The sequence below is a fragment of the Lichenostomus cassidix genome, chromosome 9 (assembly GCF_008360975.1).
Source record: "Lichenostomus cassidix isolate B80296 chromosome 9, HeHo_3.0, whole genome shotgun sequence".
In the NCBI taxonomy this organism is placed as follows: Eukaryota; Metazoa; Chordata; class Aves; order Passeriformes; family Meliphagidae; genus Lichenostomus; species Lichenostomus cassidix.
The window spans coordinates 16,359,602-16,377,312 of record NC_139490.1 but is presented as its reverse complement, the minus strand read 5'-3'; the positions used below and the strand labels follow the sequence as shown (position 1 = coordinate 16,377,312).

Here is a 17,711-nt window from a genome sequence, read left to right as displayed (position 1 = left end):
ACACCTTAGAGCACTAAAGCTGTTTAAATGAAGTTGCCCTTGTGGCACTGGCACCTGGAAAGTCATTGCACTGTTACAGAGAGGCTAACCCAGTTCAGCAGAAGTGCTGAAGCTCAATTACCCACTAGGAGAGGCCCTGGCTCTGGGAGAGCGCTGGCTGCAAGTACGAGAGTCCTGTTTTGCCCTGTGCTGCTCCTGTTTTGAGGAAGGCCAGGCTTAAGGAAAACTCTGCCCCTCCTCAGGTGCAGCTCACTCCTCCTTGCATTTGGCAAGCTCAGCTTTGTTAATCTGTCCAGAGAACCAGGACCTTCCCTTCCCCTCTGAATTCCCATCTGCTTGCTACTCCAAGGGACTGCCAGGACCATGGCACTGCCTGCCAGGGCACTCCAGTGACCACTGCCACAGACCTCAGACTGACACAGCACCCTTCCACTTGGGAGCTGCTGCACAGGCCAGGAAAGCAGCCTTGCATTCAAACAGCATTAATGCTACCCCCAGATTTTCAACAGAGAAACAAGGGGTCCAATCCTGCTCCCAGTGAAGCTGGGAGGAACTTCCACTGAGGTGAGATGATGCAGCATTGGGCCCCACAGTGCACACACAACATGATGACAGATACAGCTCAGTAATTCAGGGAACTGAACAAACAAAAGTTAGTTTGCAGGATGCAACAATGAATGCAATAACGTTATTTCATCTGCTGCGAACCAAAGAATTGAGAGCACAGGAAAATTAATGCTAATTAACAGTACGGGGAAGGATGGAGGATGTGTGAGGAGAATTAAAACAAAACATGCAATAGAGCTAGACTTACCACAGCCTTGAATAAGATCAAAAGGAGAAAAGAGCAAATTTCTGCATTAAAATCTAATTAGCAAACAGAATGATTCACATCAATCTGTTGTTTACACACTTTATATTTTAGAGCACAAGAAATTGTATGCTTGCCAAAACCAGGACTAAAAGGAACATGCTGGATTGCTACACTGGTTTGTGGTGGAAGAAAGCACAAAATAATGCTTCAAGGGTGCTGAAGCACAGCAGAGGGAATAATACTATTCTACAGTACATTGCACAGAATCAGAGGTGGCCTGGAAGCAGAAGGCAGTCAGTGAAAAACACAACAAAGCATCTACTGCATACTGCTCTGCTTTAAGCTCTATTAGAGGAGAGTGCCATATATCAAAGATGCCTTATCTGGTTCTATTCATGTTGTAGTTTGAAAAAACCTGCCCTGCCTCTGTCTCAGCTTTGCTTGATGAAGTCAAGAACTAAAGCTGACGCACAAGTCTGCTCTCTAATACACCACTAAACCCACAGCAGTGGTTTACACAGAGGCAAACAAGTGCTCTCTTTCCTGACTGAAATCCTGCAGGGAGTCTGACCCATGAGGCAGTTTCTACCCTGTGATTCACTACCAAGTGCTTCCCTGAACTATATCAGGAAGAGGTCTGAAATCTGTGACTCTGTGGAGACCAAAGAGCCCAGGTTCACTTACCTGCCCGTAAAAGGCCACCCGGTAGTATCGCCCAAAGAGGCGCTTCTCGGAGTTCACCACTTCTGCAACCTTCAGGTAGGAGCGGTGGATGTCATAGTACAGGTCAGACAGCCTCTGCGTGAACAAACAGGCACAGGGAGGGAGGTGAGAGATGCCAGCACCTTGGCAAATGCCACTACAGCTCTGCACAACCGTGGCTGGCCTTAACTGGGTTCCCAAAGCTTTGCAAACACGGCTGTACATGCTAAGGGAATAGTTAAACCTTGTTGGCAGTCACTAGAGATTCATTTCAAGGCTTCTGTCATCTACTGAGGAGTTTTGGGGCAGTGGAGCCTTTGTGTCCAGGGTCACAACAGCACCAGACAGTGGTGCTGACCTGGTAAGAGGTCAGAGAACCCAAATGTCCTTTGTGCAGGTGAGAACAAGCTGCCAACAACTCCAAGCAGCTCCCAACCCCACACAAAGACACACTTCCACAATTACCACTAAGCAACACTTTCTCGGGATAGCAAACCAAAATTTCAGCTCAGTTAAAATCTGAGGAACTGCTTCCTCAGCATACAGCTTATTGCTACCTACCCCTTTGGGTTGCTTCAAATTTAAACACAGAAAAATCAGTAAATGAGGTTATCATCTGGCTATTGGTTATGTATTGAAATTGCCAAGTAAATAAGAAATTAAGAAACCTTGAAACTGTGAGGAAATCACACAATTTATCAGTAATTTCTAAACTTAAATACAATGCAAATGTGCTCTTAGTTTAGAACTCATATAAAAAATCATATCTGCTGGCTAAGATGAGGTTTGTTTGAAATCTTTTTACATTTACTGCTGAATTGATGCTGAAAAGAGGCAGGGAAGACACCAGAGTTTTTTATTTTCTCACAGCATGGAACATTAAAAGGAGAAATTACAGTCAGGAAGAAAGAAAACATCCCTTTTAAAATACGCACATTTTTTTCCCTAAAAATTTTGATCTTTACTGTTGCCTTAAGATAATTAAAAAGACCCAAACCAAACACCCACTTACTTTAAAGTCCCTCTGCTTTTCAAAAACAGCAATGATGGGCTTGTTAACCTCAGCAATAAGCTCATATCTCTCAGACTTCCAGAGGTACTCAACACACAACTCCAGCTGTTCCACGAGAATATTCTGCAATTTCATAAATGCAAATAGTTCAGTGACTTGACAGCTGGTGGCATTTAATTAATAGAAATGCAGCACAAGCACATACCCACTACTTCATTTTTATTCTGGAACTTCTACATTAAAGTTTTATTGCAATTACACAATGTTTAATCAGGTATTGGTGACTTAGCTCTTCTTTAGATAAAAAACGTGAAGTAACAGCAACATGAAAATACTTCAATAGTTGACATCTCATGCAGAAGAATGGGTTTGCTTCATGGGCTCCCCCCTGCCCTGACTTTCAGCTCTGGTACTTTATGCTCTCCTCAGCTAAACACCAGTCCTGGCTATTTAGTGCAACAGCTGTGACATTTCACTCAAAAGCTGTGTGCCTTTTAATACTGCCTGAGTACACTCACTATGATTTGTTGTAACATGTCCAGGCATCCACTAGAAATAAAACTCTCAGTTAATACAGAGCAGGTATATCAATGTTAATATTGCTGACCTCATTATAGGGAGTATCTTGCATCCCAGAGTCCTCCTTCATAGCACCTTCTTCTTTAATGTTGGGGGTAATGCTCAGGAAAGCAGGCCATCCCATGGAAAATAAGCCTTGAAGTGCAAGTTGTAAGGAAGTTTATTAATGACTGAATAACCAGATACTTCAAGAAGTCACTAGATGCCATTAAAACAGAGCTGATGAGTTCATTTTTTTCACAGCCCAAGTAATGAGAAGCACAAATGGAGCTGACTGAATTTATGAGACTATTACACATTTTCCTCAGTGATATAAATCCACTTCTCCAGGCAAAGGGGAATCACAGCATTTTGCTGCTGCAGTGTTACTCCTCTCTTTGGCATTTTGGTTCCTGAGCTGTCTACTGCTCTCAAGGGGAGAAGGTAAACCTGCCAGTGGTGGTGACAAACTCCTGGCATGGCTCATGTTCAATTTAGAAGTAAGAAAATGCTACTGTGGCACAATTAACAAAGCTAACCCATACACACTGAGATGGGGGCCTCTATTCTCTCTCTTAAGTTTTGAAAATTGTTTAAGTACAGGTTCAAAATCAAGTTCTTCAGTCCAGCTACCATAATCTGTTATTCAGGCAAAGTATTTTACCACTACTGAACTGTCTCAAAAATATTGCCCTTCACAGAAAGCTATCTTCTAAAAGGATGCATTTTTTCATCCTGTCCACAGACACTTCCAGGTGTACTGGAGGACTATAGTCTTTCCAAAACTGTTTTCTCTTCCCCAGATATTTGCCCTTGACCCTAGAAACTGTTCTTTGTGCAAATTGCTAACATATATCATGCTGAGAATAACTATGAAATAGAAATTTCATAAACTAAATAACCATCAGCATAGAAGCATTAAAAATATAAGCCTACACTTTATTTTTCTAGTAAGCATCACAGATTTTAAAAAAACCCTTTATCTATACTAAGTTACATATGGATAACCAGATATTAAGTCCACCCCCCTGCCCTCCCAGCTTTGGACAGCCAAGGAATTGGACATGGATTTGCATGCTAAACACCAATTGACCCAAGAGGGATTTTCCTGCTGCAAAAGCCCATAACCAGAGACATTCTGAGCAATCCATCAAACCAGCCAAAGAGCATCAGGATGACTTGCTTTCTATAACAGCCTTCAACATGCACTAGAAACAGTTTTGCTTTGGTTGACATTTTTCCAGATCAGCTGGAAAAGAGTAGTTTGATCTCCTAATTATGTTATTGGACCCACAAACAGGCAAGGTTAGAGCACTCACTTCCTCCATTGTGAGTTGTTAGTAACACATTACTATCAGAGACTTGAGCATCTTCCAGGAGCATACGTGAGGTACAAATCTTTTCCATTTTCCAGTAACCTATGATATTGTAAGATGGTATTAGTACACTGCTACTGGTATGTGTTAATACATGCATATTTAATAACAGACTAACACGTGAAGCATTCTCTATTAGCACTAGCCTGCTAAACATTTAATTAAACCTCTTTACACAAAACACACTTTCACTGTTCCAATCTAAGACTAGCATTTATGATGTATTTTAAAAATAAAATATTTGGGAAGAATTCAAGCTGCTTTAAGAATACTTTACATATAAGGGAGGAAAGCAGGATAGCCCAAAATTATTTTCAAAAATAGTATTTATAGATATATAGCTGGTTTTGAATGTTGATCTTACCTTTTCTCTTCAGGTACTCTGCAATGAGAGCAGCAATATGAATATAGCACATAGCAGCCTGTAATGAGACCAACATACATGGATATGTTAAAGTACACTGACTTACAGTGTACATGTGATAAGGAGCACATACTTTCATCACTGTCAAGTCAAAGGGCAGAAAAAGGAAGACAAAGCTAATCTAAGAAAATAAAGGATTAAATAATGCAATCCTCCTCAGATGTAAATTTCACCCGATGTCTTACATAAATGCATAGATTTTCTCAAGAAAACCATTAAGATGACTTAGTAAACAAGGTAGTCCTGGGTTATGCTGTGGAATTTTGCATCAGCCATTTAGGCTTTGATGAAAAGGACACCACACTATTAATGAAGCTCTTCTCCTAGGCTGTACTGGGGGAGAAGAAAATTCTTTATGTGGTATACTCACTGCTCATAACCTCCTCTGCACTACAGCTACTGTGCCTGTTAGGGGTAAGCAGCACAGCTGCCAAGTGACCCTGCCCTCAGCTCCCCTCTCAGACAGCTTCAAGTCTTGCTCCAGCACATTTTAGGTAGTCATGATCAGGCAAGCTGGGATGAGCATTTCACATCTCTAGGTGTTTTCAAACCTGTATTCCTCTGATTTCAAATATATGAGAGATACTGTATGATTCTCTTAACTCACTTCTATTGTCTTTCAAAGCCCTTTTCATCAGAACATCTCAGCCTAAAGACAAATGGATTTCCTCTTCATTTATTTCCATTACCTCTGACAGATCTCCATTTCTTGCGTGAATCTTGGCCATGCTTTCGAGCCACGTCCTGCGTAGCTCAGGTGTGCTGGCATAGGAATTTGCTAGGCTGTACTGCAGATCCACCAGCATCTCAGGGTCCTTCTCATGCTCCTTCATCTGAGCTGTGGCCATCAGAACTGTCCTGATGCGCTTGGTCAGATCCTTCACCTCTGCTGGGAAATTAACGTTCTTTGGGAAAGATAAGCAATGCATCACTGACACCATCCAAAGAGCCACAGGCAGCAGCCCTGAACAAGCTAAAGTTCTGCTTACAGAAGACCTCCACCCCCTTCCCTAACTGGGCAGGCTTCAGAGCAGTCACAGTTCCAGAGTACTCACACAAACCCTGGATGTGTTTTCACTGAGGTGTCACAGCACGACAAGGTGGCCCAAGTCAATCACCTGTTCCATTGTCCCTGTGCAACAGCTCTGCTGGAGTCAGGGAACTGGAACAGATGTCCCTCAATTGCTTCCTGGGTCCAGAACTGGATCCTCACACACTTTCCTCTGAGCAACAGCACCATGTGCTATAGATAGTCCTGCTTAACTACACTCCCAACATGTTTCACCATGGGAATAAAGCACAAGTCTGGCTCCTGACCTCACACTGTGCTAGATTAAAACAGAGACCTTATATTACTCACACCAGCTGTTCTCAACATATTTAGCTCAGCTCTGCAGTTTTTCTTTTTCAGATGAGAAGTGAAATACATTTGTTTTCAGAGTTATTTCCATCCTTTGCTTTGTTTAAAAGCAAAAACATTCAGAAAAAGTAAATAAAATTAAATGTTCCCTCCTCTGTGTCACACAGAGATGAGCAAGTCACAGAAACAGTGTGACTGACCACAGTGCTGTGAAATCAAAGCTGGACTTTGAACACAAGTAGAACTGTAATTACACCTTATTAGATAATACACCAAATTACTTATGCTATCTACCAATTTGCTTATACAAACTTTATTGTTAATCTCAGTGCAGATACCCTAAAGTCACCCTCAGAAAAGGACAACACCTCCAAAGTATAAAACTGCAAATGCACATTGATACATGTTTGGACAGGAATTGTAAATATTAAAAACCAGAATATTTTCTCAACCAATTTAGTATTGCTAATGACTTTAACAGCAGTGGTAACTCATCTAAGAGCCAAGTGCATTTTCAGGCAGTTAGTAAGCTCTTACAGAACCCAACTGTTGTGCCCGTTTTTGCTACACATTTACTGAACAGAGGAAAGGGAGCAATTGTAGAGTAAAAATTATTTGTTAATTGTGATTGTGTTCCGTTAGTCACAATGTATGACCTCTGACATGAGGCACGTGAACAAAATAAGCAATAAATAAAAAATAATACCATTTTCAAATAAAAATATTTTTGTTTAAGAATTATTTTCAGTTATTAAGCTTCTGAGTCACGAACACCTCCATGAACTTCAGGTTGCCTGAGAAAGACACACTATGAATGCATAAATCACTGGCTAATAAGAGCCAGCAATTTTATTCACTGAAACAGTTGCTCCTGTGAAATTGTTGACCTTTTGCAAGAGGTAGTTATTGACAAAAATGTTTCTTACTTTCATCTGCTTGTCTCCATTAGCAAAATTATTTATAATTGCGAGTGAATGTTGAAAGCGAGATCCGCCAATCCCCGCATCCGCTATCAGCTGGCTCACTGCCTTGATGAGCTGCACAGGGGAGCAAACACAGGATGCAATTAGCAAAGAAATCAGAATTTTAGAAGAGTTTTTAACCCCTGCTTTAGTATGACTGGATGTACCAGGCCAGTGCACTTTTATACTTGCCTTAAGAAGGTAACATATAAAACACAGGACTGTGAATAGTATTTCCAAATTTTGTAACTGCTCACATTTTGCAATGTAAACATGTTATTACTGGACTTTCTATGTCTGTTTCTGTACCATCAGATTCTGTTTAGTTCCTTCATCAGCTGTGCTCCCACTGCTGTAATCAACACACGTGAGTCAAGAATAGCTATTAATCTGGCAGTGCAGCTACATTCACAGCTGCTGTCTCTCCCTGGAACAGAGCTGAGCAGCCCAAGAACAGCAGAGAATCCAGTTCAAATTCAGACTTGGCAGGAAAATCAAGCTGCCACAGAGAATTGCCTGTCTGAGGACTCCAAAAGGATTGCCTTGCCTCAATGCATAAAAATAATAATGATAAAAACTAATGCACATTAAATACATCAGTATTTAACGCACCATGCATTAAATACTGATAACCTCACACTTCACTTACCTGTAGATGGGATCTGACTATTGATTTCTGCTTGTTAAATTCAAAGTTCTTCCTCATGAAGAAATAAAGAAGAGCAGATGCTTCTGTCTGTGTGGAACGTGACCTATGGTTACAACACTTCAGGATTTCATAGCAGAGGGAACCACAGAGATCTGCTTGTCCTTGGAAGAAGGCTGATGGGAACTATTGAAAAAAAAGTGTGAATATGTTCAGTACTACTCTCAGGTCTTGGTGCAGTTATTCTGAGTTAACAACTTTTTTGTTAAGCTTTCAATATAAACAACTCTTCCATAGTTATTCATCTCAGGGTTTAAACTAAACATAATCCCACATACATTTTAAGATTAATTAAGAACTACACTCAGATTTTCCTACAAACACTGTATGCCATCAAACTGGCCTCCAGGAAGCCCAGGCAGCAGCTGGCACACAGCAAACACAGCAGCAAGGAATCTGCAAGGAATGCAGGATAGCTAACCAGGAAAAGTGGGGGGGGAGTTTGCACTGTTATAAAAGCTGTTCAGCAGAAGGAAAATCCTTGGAGTAACAAAGTCAGTGACTTCTGGAGGTCGAGGGTTTGAACAGCAGGAGACAACAGAGAAGGATGGCTCTCCAAACCATACCTACTGTTACCAGCAGGGCAAATGCAATAGAAGACTGAGGGAGGAGAGCTGGAAATGTTCACATGGGCTATAGATCTTAAGTACTGCCTGAGGGGCTCTGCTGCAGAAACCACAACTGATCCCTGCTCCCACAAAGCCACAAAAGAAGAATTCAGTCCTGAAAGCTACAGGTAAATGAAAAGGGTGATTCTGGATATTTATTCATTCTCCCCTTTGCAGAGAGTTCTTCTGTTCCTGACTGTCTGGTATGTCATTTAAAGCTGTCTGTGGATGGTTTACTTCATATTCCCCCATGACCTCAAGCTGCATTACTGGGAGAAGCATGACTTCCTTCTCCTTTCCCCTAACAGAATAGCCAGAGATAACAGCCAGAGGAAGGCCACATGGTGTAAACTGAGCTACACTCTTGTGTTTCACAGAAACATTTAGGAGCTGAGGCCAGTCTTGCTTATTCTCACTTCCCCATGGCAATTGACATGTGCATTCTACATTCTGGTTAGTTTTGAGAGAGCTCACCTAAGTCTGTGACTTGGAAATTGTGCAGCCTTTGCAGCTGGCACCAAGTGCCTAATTGCCCATGACCATTTATATACATCTAATGCAAGCAAAGAAACAGTTGACACATAAATGTCTTTTTCCCCCAAAGTTCTTCTATGTTTAAAACAAAGTGTTTGTAAAACTCTATTAGTGTGGATGAACTTTTGGAGAAGTGCATGGAATACTCTCCTGCTAGTTCCTCTGGGGACAGCAGCAATCATTCACCACTGGATTCTGCAAACCAGGTGTCTGCCATGAACACCATGGACCTATAAGGTTTCAAGCTTTCTTCCACAAGTGGGAAAAGCAGGAAAGTCAGTGGATACACCACGGAGCTGAACTTGTCTATTTACATTAAAACCTTCTCTTTCTTAGTAAATTTTTGGATTTCAAAACCAGAACTGTTTTTCAGACATTGTGAACTTCTTTTAATCAGCAATGAATCAGACCATCTTTGTCAGGAAAAAGTATTAATACAGTGAAGTTCAGAACTCTTTCAAAGTGCCCAACTGTCCCCAAGCTGCACTTGCTGTAACATAGTGATAAATAGGCATGACTAACAGAGTAAAGCCAGAGTTACCTTGCCTACAAACAGCCGAAGGGCAGCAAAGACGTGTTTGAGAGCTGCTGCTGACTGGTTGATTTGCAAAAAGAGCATGTGTGTGTCAAAGACTTTCTTCATCAACACATTCTGGCAATCAGATTGTTGGAGCTGCCTCTGAAAAGTTCACAGACAAGACAGGACATTGTGGTTATTGACGTGAAAAACCAGAAAGATCTGCTGGACTTCACCTCAGAGTGCTCCAGGAGAGATGCTTTTTTTCAGTGCAAAATTTCGGCAGATGATGCTTTCCCAGCTTGCTGCAGACTCTTACTTGCAATTTTTCAAGAAAAGCACTTTGCTATGCCAGTACTGCTCATGGTTGTATACACTATATTTAAAGATTAGGGTTATAGAGAGGGAATACTAAAATGTAAAAAGAGCTGTTTGCTGTATTGTGGCTGTGAGAGCTTCAGCAAGTCATCTGGGCTTGCTGAAGCAATCTGAGAAATTTTTAAAGAGGCAGAGGATCTACCTGAGCTGCTGACTTGCAGAGATAGAGATAATAAGCAGATAGATAATAATGTCTGGAAATCTGCTGTCCAAAATCTCTGAAATTTAGTGGGATAAGCATGATTCAGAAAAAATTATGTATTCCTAGATGCAAGACACTTCCTTTCACCACATATCCCACATAGCACCAGTTCCTGCAGAAAAGAAAACCAGCAAAACATACCTGGTGATTCAGAGTGTAAAGACACAACAGGTCAAGGATTGTGAGGGAAACTTCTGTAGCAATGTTTGCCTCTGTGTCTACATACTGTACAATGTCTGTTTCATTGGAGGTGCCTGCAGCAGGAAGAATGCAAGATGAAAATAATCTCCTGAGTGTCATTAAAGATGATTTAATTTTGCAATCTGGTCCTTAAGTTTCATCACAGTGAAGATGGGGTTCTAACTGTACTTTCGATTAAAATGGTATTTTGAAGAAAACTGCTCATAGGAGATGAAAGGGGAGGAAATTTGAGTCAACTCTCACCAACTGCACCAGTGATGTGAGTATATCCTTTCCTGTTTCTATTCATCCTCAAAGGAGGAAAAAAACCTAATTGGAAAGTGGCATAGATGACTTCAATGTCAAAATTTTAAGAACCTCCTGTCAAGAAAAGGTCTGTATAGAGCCTGATCTAAACCCCACAGAATTCCACGGGGAAGTAAATAATTTCTGTACTTACTTGCAGTGCTACTGTCTATCATCTGCAAGAGTTTGGGGTTAGAAAGTGCATTTTTGCCACGGATTATTGGTAATGTTTGAGATCTGTGGTGCTTGTGGCCATCGTGACTTGAAGTAGAATGCATCCTGTAATTGAAAGGTACCATTAAAAATAGAAACAAAGAATAAACTACTGTGCAGATTCAGAATTTTCCATGTCAGTTACTGCAGTGCTTTTCAATGGCTGAATTAAACAAACTGATGCAAAATTCTTCAGAGGAACAAAGATGAAGAAAATCACTGAGGTGGACCAAACAAACATGTGCTGTGATTTCTTGAAATCACAGGGGACAAAACTTCCATTAAGCACTGGAAAAAAAGCATCAGCTTCAATAGCTGGCTGACGTTTAGAATACTCTCTTTGGGTGAAGAAAAACTGAGGTGAGTTCTGTTAGCTCAGAATAGTAGAAAAATATATCCTGAGTATGAAAGAAATAATACAGTTTCTATGAGGTGAAAAAAATGATGACAAACTGACAATGACAGTAAAAATACACATGTGCATATTCATATGTTCTTTTAATCTTCTTTGATGCTGACAAACACATCATTCATTTATAATGAGAAGTTTAGAACTAAAATAGCAATAATTATTACAATTTTTGAAAGGATTTTGTATTTGAAACTAGTATAGAATTCAGGAAGATTTAACATCTCAAAGTTCAGGTAACTTCTTAAAATAAACTTCCTGTTCATTCCTTTTAAAAAAGTAGTTTCATAAATTTACATAATTAAAAATATTCTAGGACAGAATTACTCCCTGAACATAACATTTTAACCAACAGCTTGTAAATCAAGTTGAAGAGACTCAATTTTTTATGGTTTAAAGCTTTGGGGGCTCTGAAATTTGTAACATCTTTTGTCAACCTCTTTTCAGTCAATTTATTGCTGTGACAGAGGACGAGGGCTGGAGGATGACAACAAAGGCTGAGGGTGTGTAGGGTCAGTAATTCAATGGACATTACCATTGTGAGAGCAGCCCTGATGCCTGGCCAGAGGAGTTTGAACCTTTAAGGGTTCCATTATTCTGGGTGGCCTGGACAAATTTAAAAGCAGCTGCAATTTTCCTGTTGAGAGAAAGAGAAAATAAGTGTTAATCTGTTATAAAACGTGACATCGATTTTGCCATGTCCCTGAAGAGTAAATGCTGGCCTGACAAAACCTGCCATGGAGCATGAGCTGGTTCATCTGGTGACCTTTAATTTTTACACTGCATGACATATAGATAAGTTCACAACAGTAACATAAAATTAAAAATGAAACAGCTGAGACAAAGTGTGCATTCCACATTTCACAGCTGAACATGATCTCACACTTTTTCAAGGAGACAGGAGATTTCTTTTTTTATTGCTGTGAAACAATTATCTTTGCCCATTAAAACTATTCTTTCCATGACATGGATGGAAACAGAGTGTTCAAAGTTTCCTTGTTTAGCATATGCACAGAAATGTGGTTGAGAATGGCCCAGTATTTTGGGTTATAAATGCAATAATGGTTATCACATCATGCAATTCATCTTTTATAGCAGGTATGTGCTCAGATGTCCAGAACATCAAAATAACATCATTTGCATAAAAGAAAGCAAAAAGCATGCATTGGCTTCAGTTCAACAAACACATTTTTTCAAGAGAAAATTGATGGATACACTGCTAATGTCATCTTAGTCTAATATAGTGCAGTAATATTTAAATACTGTAACACAGTCCGTAACTACAGAATTACCTTACAATATTGCGTTTTCCTAGATATCTGAAATTTTGCAGACAAACCCTGAAAGATAAAACAACACATTTTATGTCTATTAACAGCTTCATACTTATGAAAAAAATGCTGAATCTTAGTGCCTCAATGAGATCTATGGCATTTGGACCTGCTAGTAAGCAAAAAGAACAGAATGCAGCAGTTCCCAGCCTAGGGACACACGAGATGTGGCAGCACTTTGCACACCCATGTTCCCTTTCCCCACAGCTGAACATTCCTGCCTGGTGAGGTGGCAAAGGCAAAAACCTGGCTGCAAAAGCACTGCTTCTTCACCAGCTGCAGTGAAATAACTCACATTTCAACTACAAGTTGGTGAGGAAGTCCCAAAACCAGATACCTGCATGGATTCTGCAGTCATACATAGATGGGATTGAGTGAACCACCCTAGGGATGTGAAAAGCAGGTCATCCTGCATTATGTGACTTTTCTTATGGTTGGGAAGTTTTGAGGAGTTAAATGTTTTTCTCAAGAGAAGAACAGAATCTCAACACCAAATGGGAAACTACTATGAAAATCTCTTTTCGGAAGAAGAGCCAAAGAATTCTCTGTTCATGGAAATCACAACATATTGGAAGATATGGATCTTATTAATAAAGCCTCACTGGGACCTTGGAAGACTATGGCTAAATAATTTAAGATACAAGAGCTATCTTAGGCTATTCCAATAGGTGGACAAACCCAAAGATGAATTGTTTGCAGACAGAACTTTAGAATATCCAACATAAAAATCCAACCACCACAAAGTAAACTTACTCTAAAATGCTGAAAAAGTCTGTTATTTCTGAGAATGGTGCTCGCAACCAGTAGGAAATCAGTGCATCTACAGGGAGATATTGAAATAAATTATGTATCCATTACAGGGAATTAAACTTAACCCAAAGCCTGTAAAATTCACTGACAATTATTCTAATTTAATGTTCATTTGGATTCAGCGTTCACAGTATTTTACAGGAACATAAATTAAGTACTGAGTGCACATTTTTTACCTTCTGAAATGGTTTTCATGATGTGAAGGAAACACATAAGAAGGCTTCTAGTTTCAGCTTGATCTAGCTTGTCAAAACGAAGAGTTGATCCAATCAAAGACAAAGGTCTCATGATCTGTTGAGGGGACAGCAAAGGGCCTCATTAAGTACAGTGATGGATTCCCACCTCTAGCAAGCGTTTTCAACATTTGCACATGTACCTTTTCACACGTGTCAGTTCTCTCACTGTTTTTTTCATTGGTACTTGGGTTAGATTCAAGACTTGCTAAGGAAGCTCTGGAGTCAGCATGGTTTGCTGCAGAGATAGCTATTGATGAAAAGGCTGTAAATGAAAGTCATAGCAAACATGCTAAACTAAAACATTTATGGATACAAAAACTAACAAAAAAAATGGAGAACTTAAAATGTGTCACATGCTGGATTGAGACAAGTGCTTTGAACTTCCAATAGCAAAGCTATTGATGGGTATGTTTAGTACTGAAAACATGCAACAAGTTGAAGTACAATGATTCAGTTTGCCATTTTTCATGGCATTGAAATGGCCTGTTGCATTCTCTAAGACCTGACCTAAAGCCACAAAAATCAGTGGAAAGATGCCTGAATTCACTTCCCTGAATTTTGAAATGCAGTTTGGAGGCAGTGAACAAAGTAAGTTGTGTTTCTACTCTTCCGTTAAGTCTGGAAAAACTATGAATATTTGCCTCCGTGAGACATCAGAAGTTTTCAGGAGAGACCTTGGAACTATTTTTAAGTCAGGCAGAGACTACAAGAACGAAATCAGGCAAAGGGATTTCTTAGAGCCTGAAAACTGGCATCATTCCAAAGCAGGAGAGTAAGTGAAGCAGTGGGAGTAGAACAGCTTCACAAGAGAAAGAAAGTCAATCCAAAGATACCCAAAGGGAAGAGAAACATCGCATACCATGTTTCCCTGGATATGGTATAAAAAAAGTTAATGATATCCTCCATGAATTCTAAGCAGAAAGCACAATGGATTGAGATACACACAAATCTGCCTATGTGTCTGTTCAATCTGTCATCTGTACCTGCAATAGAGTTCAGAACATCTTTGGAAAAGGATGTGTCCACAGAGTTTGCATGTTTCATTGCTGTCTGGCTCTGAAACCCTCCAGCTGTGCTCAGGTCATCCCTGGAGCCCTGCATGTGAAAGAAACAGAACAAGCTCCAGTAGGTGATACCACTCCTAACTTGGATAAGGACAGCACACCCAGGAGGCTTTTCTAAGACACTGAATTTGAGAACCTTTCAGTTGTTTTAACATGGCAGCCTTAAAGGAGTAAGGCTTGCCATCATATGCTGAAAAGTTATCTGCAACATGAAAATCTCTCACAGTCTCTCAAGCTGTAAAGGACTGGCCAAGTCTGTGTTTGTCTCTGAAACACTAACACAGCATTGGGAAAGGAACATGAATTGCCATTGCACTGCTCAGATGAAATGGGCTCATTTGCTGGAAGGACTGAAAGACACAACAGCCCTGCAGAAATCTGCTTCTAGTTTTTAAAGCAGGGTGGTTATAACACATCTAATCTTCTAAGAAACAAACATATTACACCAGATGTGCAGCTTATACAGACATTTTCTGTGGCAGTAAAGTTGTTTTATGACATTTCTGTACCCTTTCTCCCTTTCAGTTACTTGTACACATTCCCTCTGCCTCTTGCTATAGCTTCTGGTCCCTCTGTTGTGCCAGCTTTGGGTCCACAACATAACCCTGCAAAGAATCTGGGGGCAGTGGGAGCTTTTCTTTATTACCAGTGTGTCCCAGTCTCCTGCCTGAGGACATGTCCTCAGCCCACAGCACCAGGGCAGATGTCCTGGACACACTGGCTGAGGCTCCAAACCTCTAACCTTGAATTTCCAGCCCTGAGACAGTAGTGTCCTGGGTCTCTTCCAGAACCCAACTCTGCTCCTTGACAGTACAGACTCCCAGGGCTCTGCAGGTGCTCTGCAAACGGAGACCTTCCAAATTAAACTTTGCAGATGCAAATAGACCAGCAATTTCAGAACTGCATTCTGCAACCTAACTGGTGACCAGCATAAACTTGGACATCTTCCCACCAGAATGGCTGGATCAGACTGCAAAAAAATCACACAAATTACCTGATTGGAAGTATTGATGTTGAAGAGGAACATATCTTTCATGTAAATCCTTGGCATATTGTCCAAAAGCATTCCATAGAGTGGCATATACAGGTTTGCTATTTGTGCTTGTTTTGCCTAAAAATAAAAGATACAATATAATCCTAGAGAAACTGATAAACATATCCCAGTGGCTAAGGAAGTTCCATGTATGTTTAGCTCTGCAGGAACAAGCAAATGAAAAAGAATAAGCTGGTTCTTTACCGGCTCTGCGTATCGATCGTCAAATGAATGCTTGGCCATCAAGTTCTTAAGCACAGCCAAGGCCAAGTGCCTGATATCCTGGTCTTCTTGCAAGGCAAAGCCAACCTCCCGCAGCAGGACTCCAATTAGGAAATGTTTACGGCAAAATTCATTAGTCAGTGTGTACTCTGGAATGTCTTGGAATAGAACGGACAAGATCATTTAAATTAATATTTCGGTTCCATACATCCTCCCCCTCCCCACCATTTTCCAAATGTTCAGTCCACTGTTAAACTTGTTCTCCTGGTCTGACTGCCTCATTCTGCTCCCTCACTTCTCAGAATGAACTACTCTAGTATTATTATCTTTTGAAATCATACAGATTTTACTATTTAATAAGAAGATTTATGCACACATTCCAACATAAAAATATCAACTGCTTGCTCATTAGACTACTGACTTGACTTTGAGGCACAGAGTCCAAATTGTTCTCATATCCTAGCTAGAGGAGTTCTAAAACACAAAGGTCTAGAGCAATTCCACTTTTGAAAATGATAAATAATTTTTGTCTAAAATTTGGCACAATGCAGCAGCAGTGGTCAAAGTAAATCTGAAAGCTCTTGATGTAAAATTCTACTCATTTATGCAGTCATTTTGTTCATACCTGATGTTCGATATTCCTGTGCTGATTCTGAAGGTGTCACAGTGTCTTCATTTTTCATAAACATAAGAAAATAGGCAAAAATAATTCACCTTTTAATTAATGGTATTAATTGTAAAAATAATTTACTTTTTTTTTTTAAATTTGACTCAAATTTGAACTAAACAGTTTCTACTGTTAATAAAAGATGCAAGTGTCAGAACTGAACTAGTTTTTTATTACTGAAAACTGAAGTAAAAAGGAGACAGGAGCCCATTGTTTGAAATTCTTCCCCTTCCTGCTGTACCTGTTGAAATCCTTTCCTAGTTCACCACTCCCCAAGGCTACTGTAGTAACCTTACTGATTTAATACATCAGTCATCACAAAAAATCCAGTTAATTAACCTCAAAACTTCTAGCGAGAAGCTTCTACCTCCCACCCCCTCCCTGAGCTGCCAGAGATTGAATTTATTTACAGGCACACTGAAATGATGCTATTTTTATCACACTGCTGAAACACCACACCTGAAAATCTGTTTGGGGCTTCTGAGCCTGATGTGCAGACAGGGCTCTTGAGAGGGCTGTTTATTATCTGTTCTCTGAACCTCCCAAAAATCCACTGTTGTACAGAAACTATCACAGGGCGGGGGGCCTTACCAGGAATGTTTGATGACCGTATGGGCAGGCACAGAGGGATAAAGTGCTCATGGTGACAGACTTCTTGCAGAAAGTCAAATTTGAACTGGTGTAGAGTCTGAAAAATCACAACAGGCAATGGCTCAGTTCCCATTAAAACTGGGAAAATGGTGAGTCAGAGCTCCACTGCTACTTATCTCTAGCTCAGACTTCACACTCACAGCTAACAACAAAACCTTAGAGCTTGTTGTGCCAAGTTGCAAAAACAACAAACGTGGTTTTCATCTCTGTTATCAAAAGAACTTGTCACAGACAAACAAGCTTTTTGGATCCTTAAACTATGATTTTTCATTGAAGATGTACTGATAAACCTAAGCTGGATCCAAACTAAATATTGAAGATATCCTTAAAGCTACACTGGGGCTTTTGATGACATCTACTATAGCATATAATCATAGTGAAGCATCTTCTCCAGTCCAGAAATTTTGAACCATCGCAGTTATTATGACTTTTTTTT

General features: G+C 40.2%; 1 protein-coding gene across 14 annotated transcripts in view; it reads right to left on the bottom strand.

Moving 5' to 3' along the window:
* The window catches only part of DOCK10 (dedicator of cytokinesis 10), a 146,873-nt gene that overhangs the window by 12,323 nt on the left and 116,839 nt on the right, over positions 1–17,711 (bottom strand). For 11 of the 14 annotated variants that reach the window (XM_085069637.1, XM_085069624.1, XM_085069630.1 and 8 more), the window contains exons 30-50: positions 17,216–17,312; positions 16,583–16,627; positions 15,940–16,115; positions 15,697–15,813; positions 14,622–14,733; positions 13,779–13,900; positions 13,579–13,693; positions 13,346–13,412; positions 12,554–12,601; positions 11,797–11,898; positions 10,794–10,918; positions 10,295–10,407; positions 9,598–9,735; positions 7,858–8,040; positions 7,173–7,283; positions 5,576–5,791; positions 4,827–4,884; positions 4,406–4,504; positions 3,136–3,242; positions 2,529–2,651; positions 1,499–1,612 (exon numbers count right to left, since the gene is read on the bottom strand). In XM_085069637.1, the coding sequence (XP_084925763.1) occupies positions 1,499–1,612; positions 2,529–2,651; positions 3,136–3,242; positions 4,406–4,504; positions 4,827–4,884; positions 5,576–5,791; positions 7,173–7,283; positions 7,858–8,040; positions 9,598–9,735; positions 10,295–10,407; positions 10,794–10,918; positions 11,797–11,898; positions 12,554–12,601; positions 13,346–13,412; positions 13,579–13,693; positions 13,779–13,900; positions 14,622–14,733; positions 15,697–15,813; positions 15,940–16,115; positions 16,583–16,627; positions 17,216–17,312 (2,388 nt within the window). The remainder of the gene's footprint in view (positions 1–1,498; positions 1,613–2,528; positions 2,652–3,135; positions 3,243–4,405; positions 4,505–4,826; positions 4,885–5,575; positions 5,792–7,172; positions 7,284–7,857; positions 8,041–9,597; positions 9,736–10,294; positions 10,408–10,793; positions 10,919–11,796; positions 11,899–12,553; positions 12,602–13,345; positions 13,413–13,578; positions 13,694–13,778; positions 13,901–14,621; positions 14,734–15,696; positions 15,814–15,939; positions 16,116–16,582; positions 16,628–17,215; positions 17,313–17,711) is intronic. The other 3 variants (XM_085069628.1, XM_085069629.1, XM_085069636.1) reach the window with 3 other exon arrangements.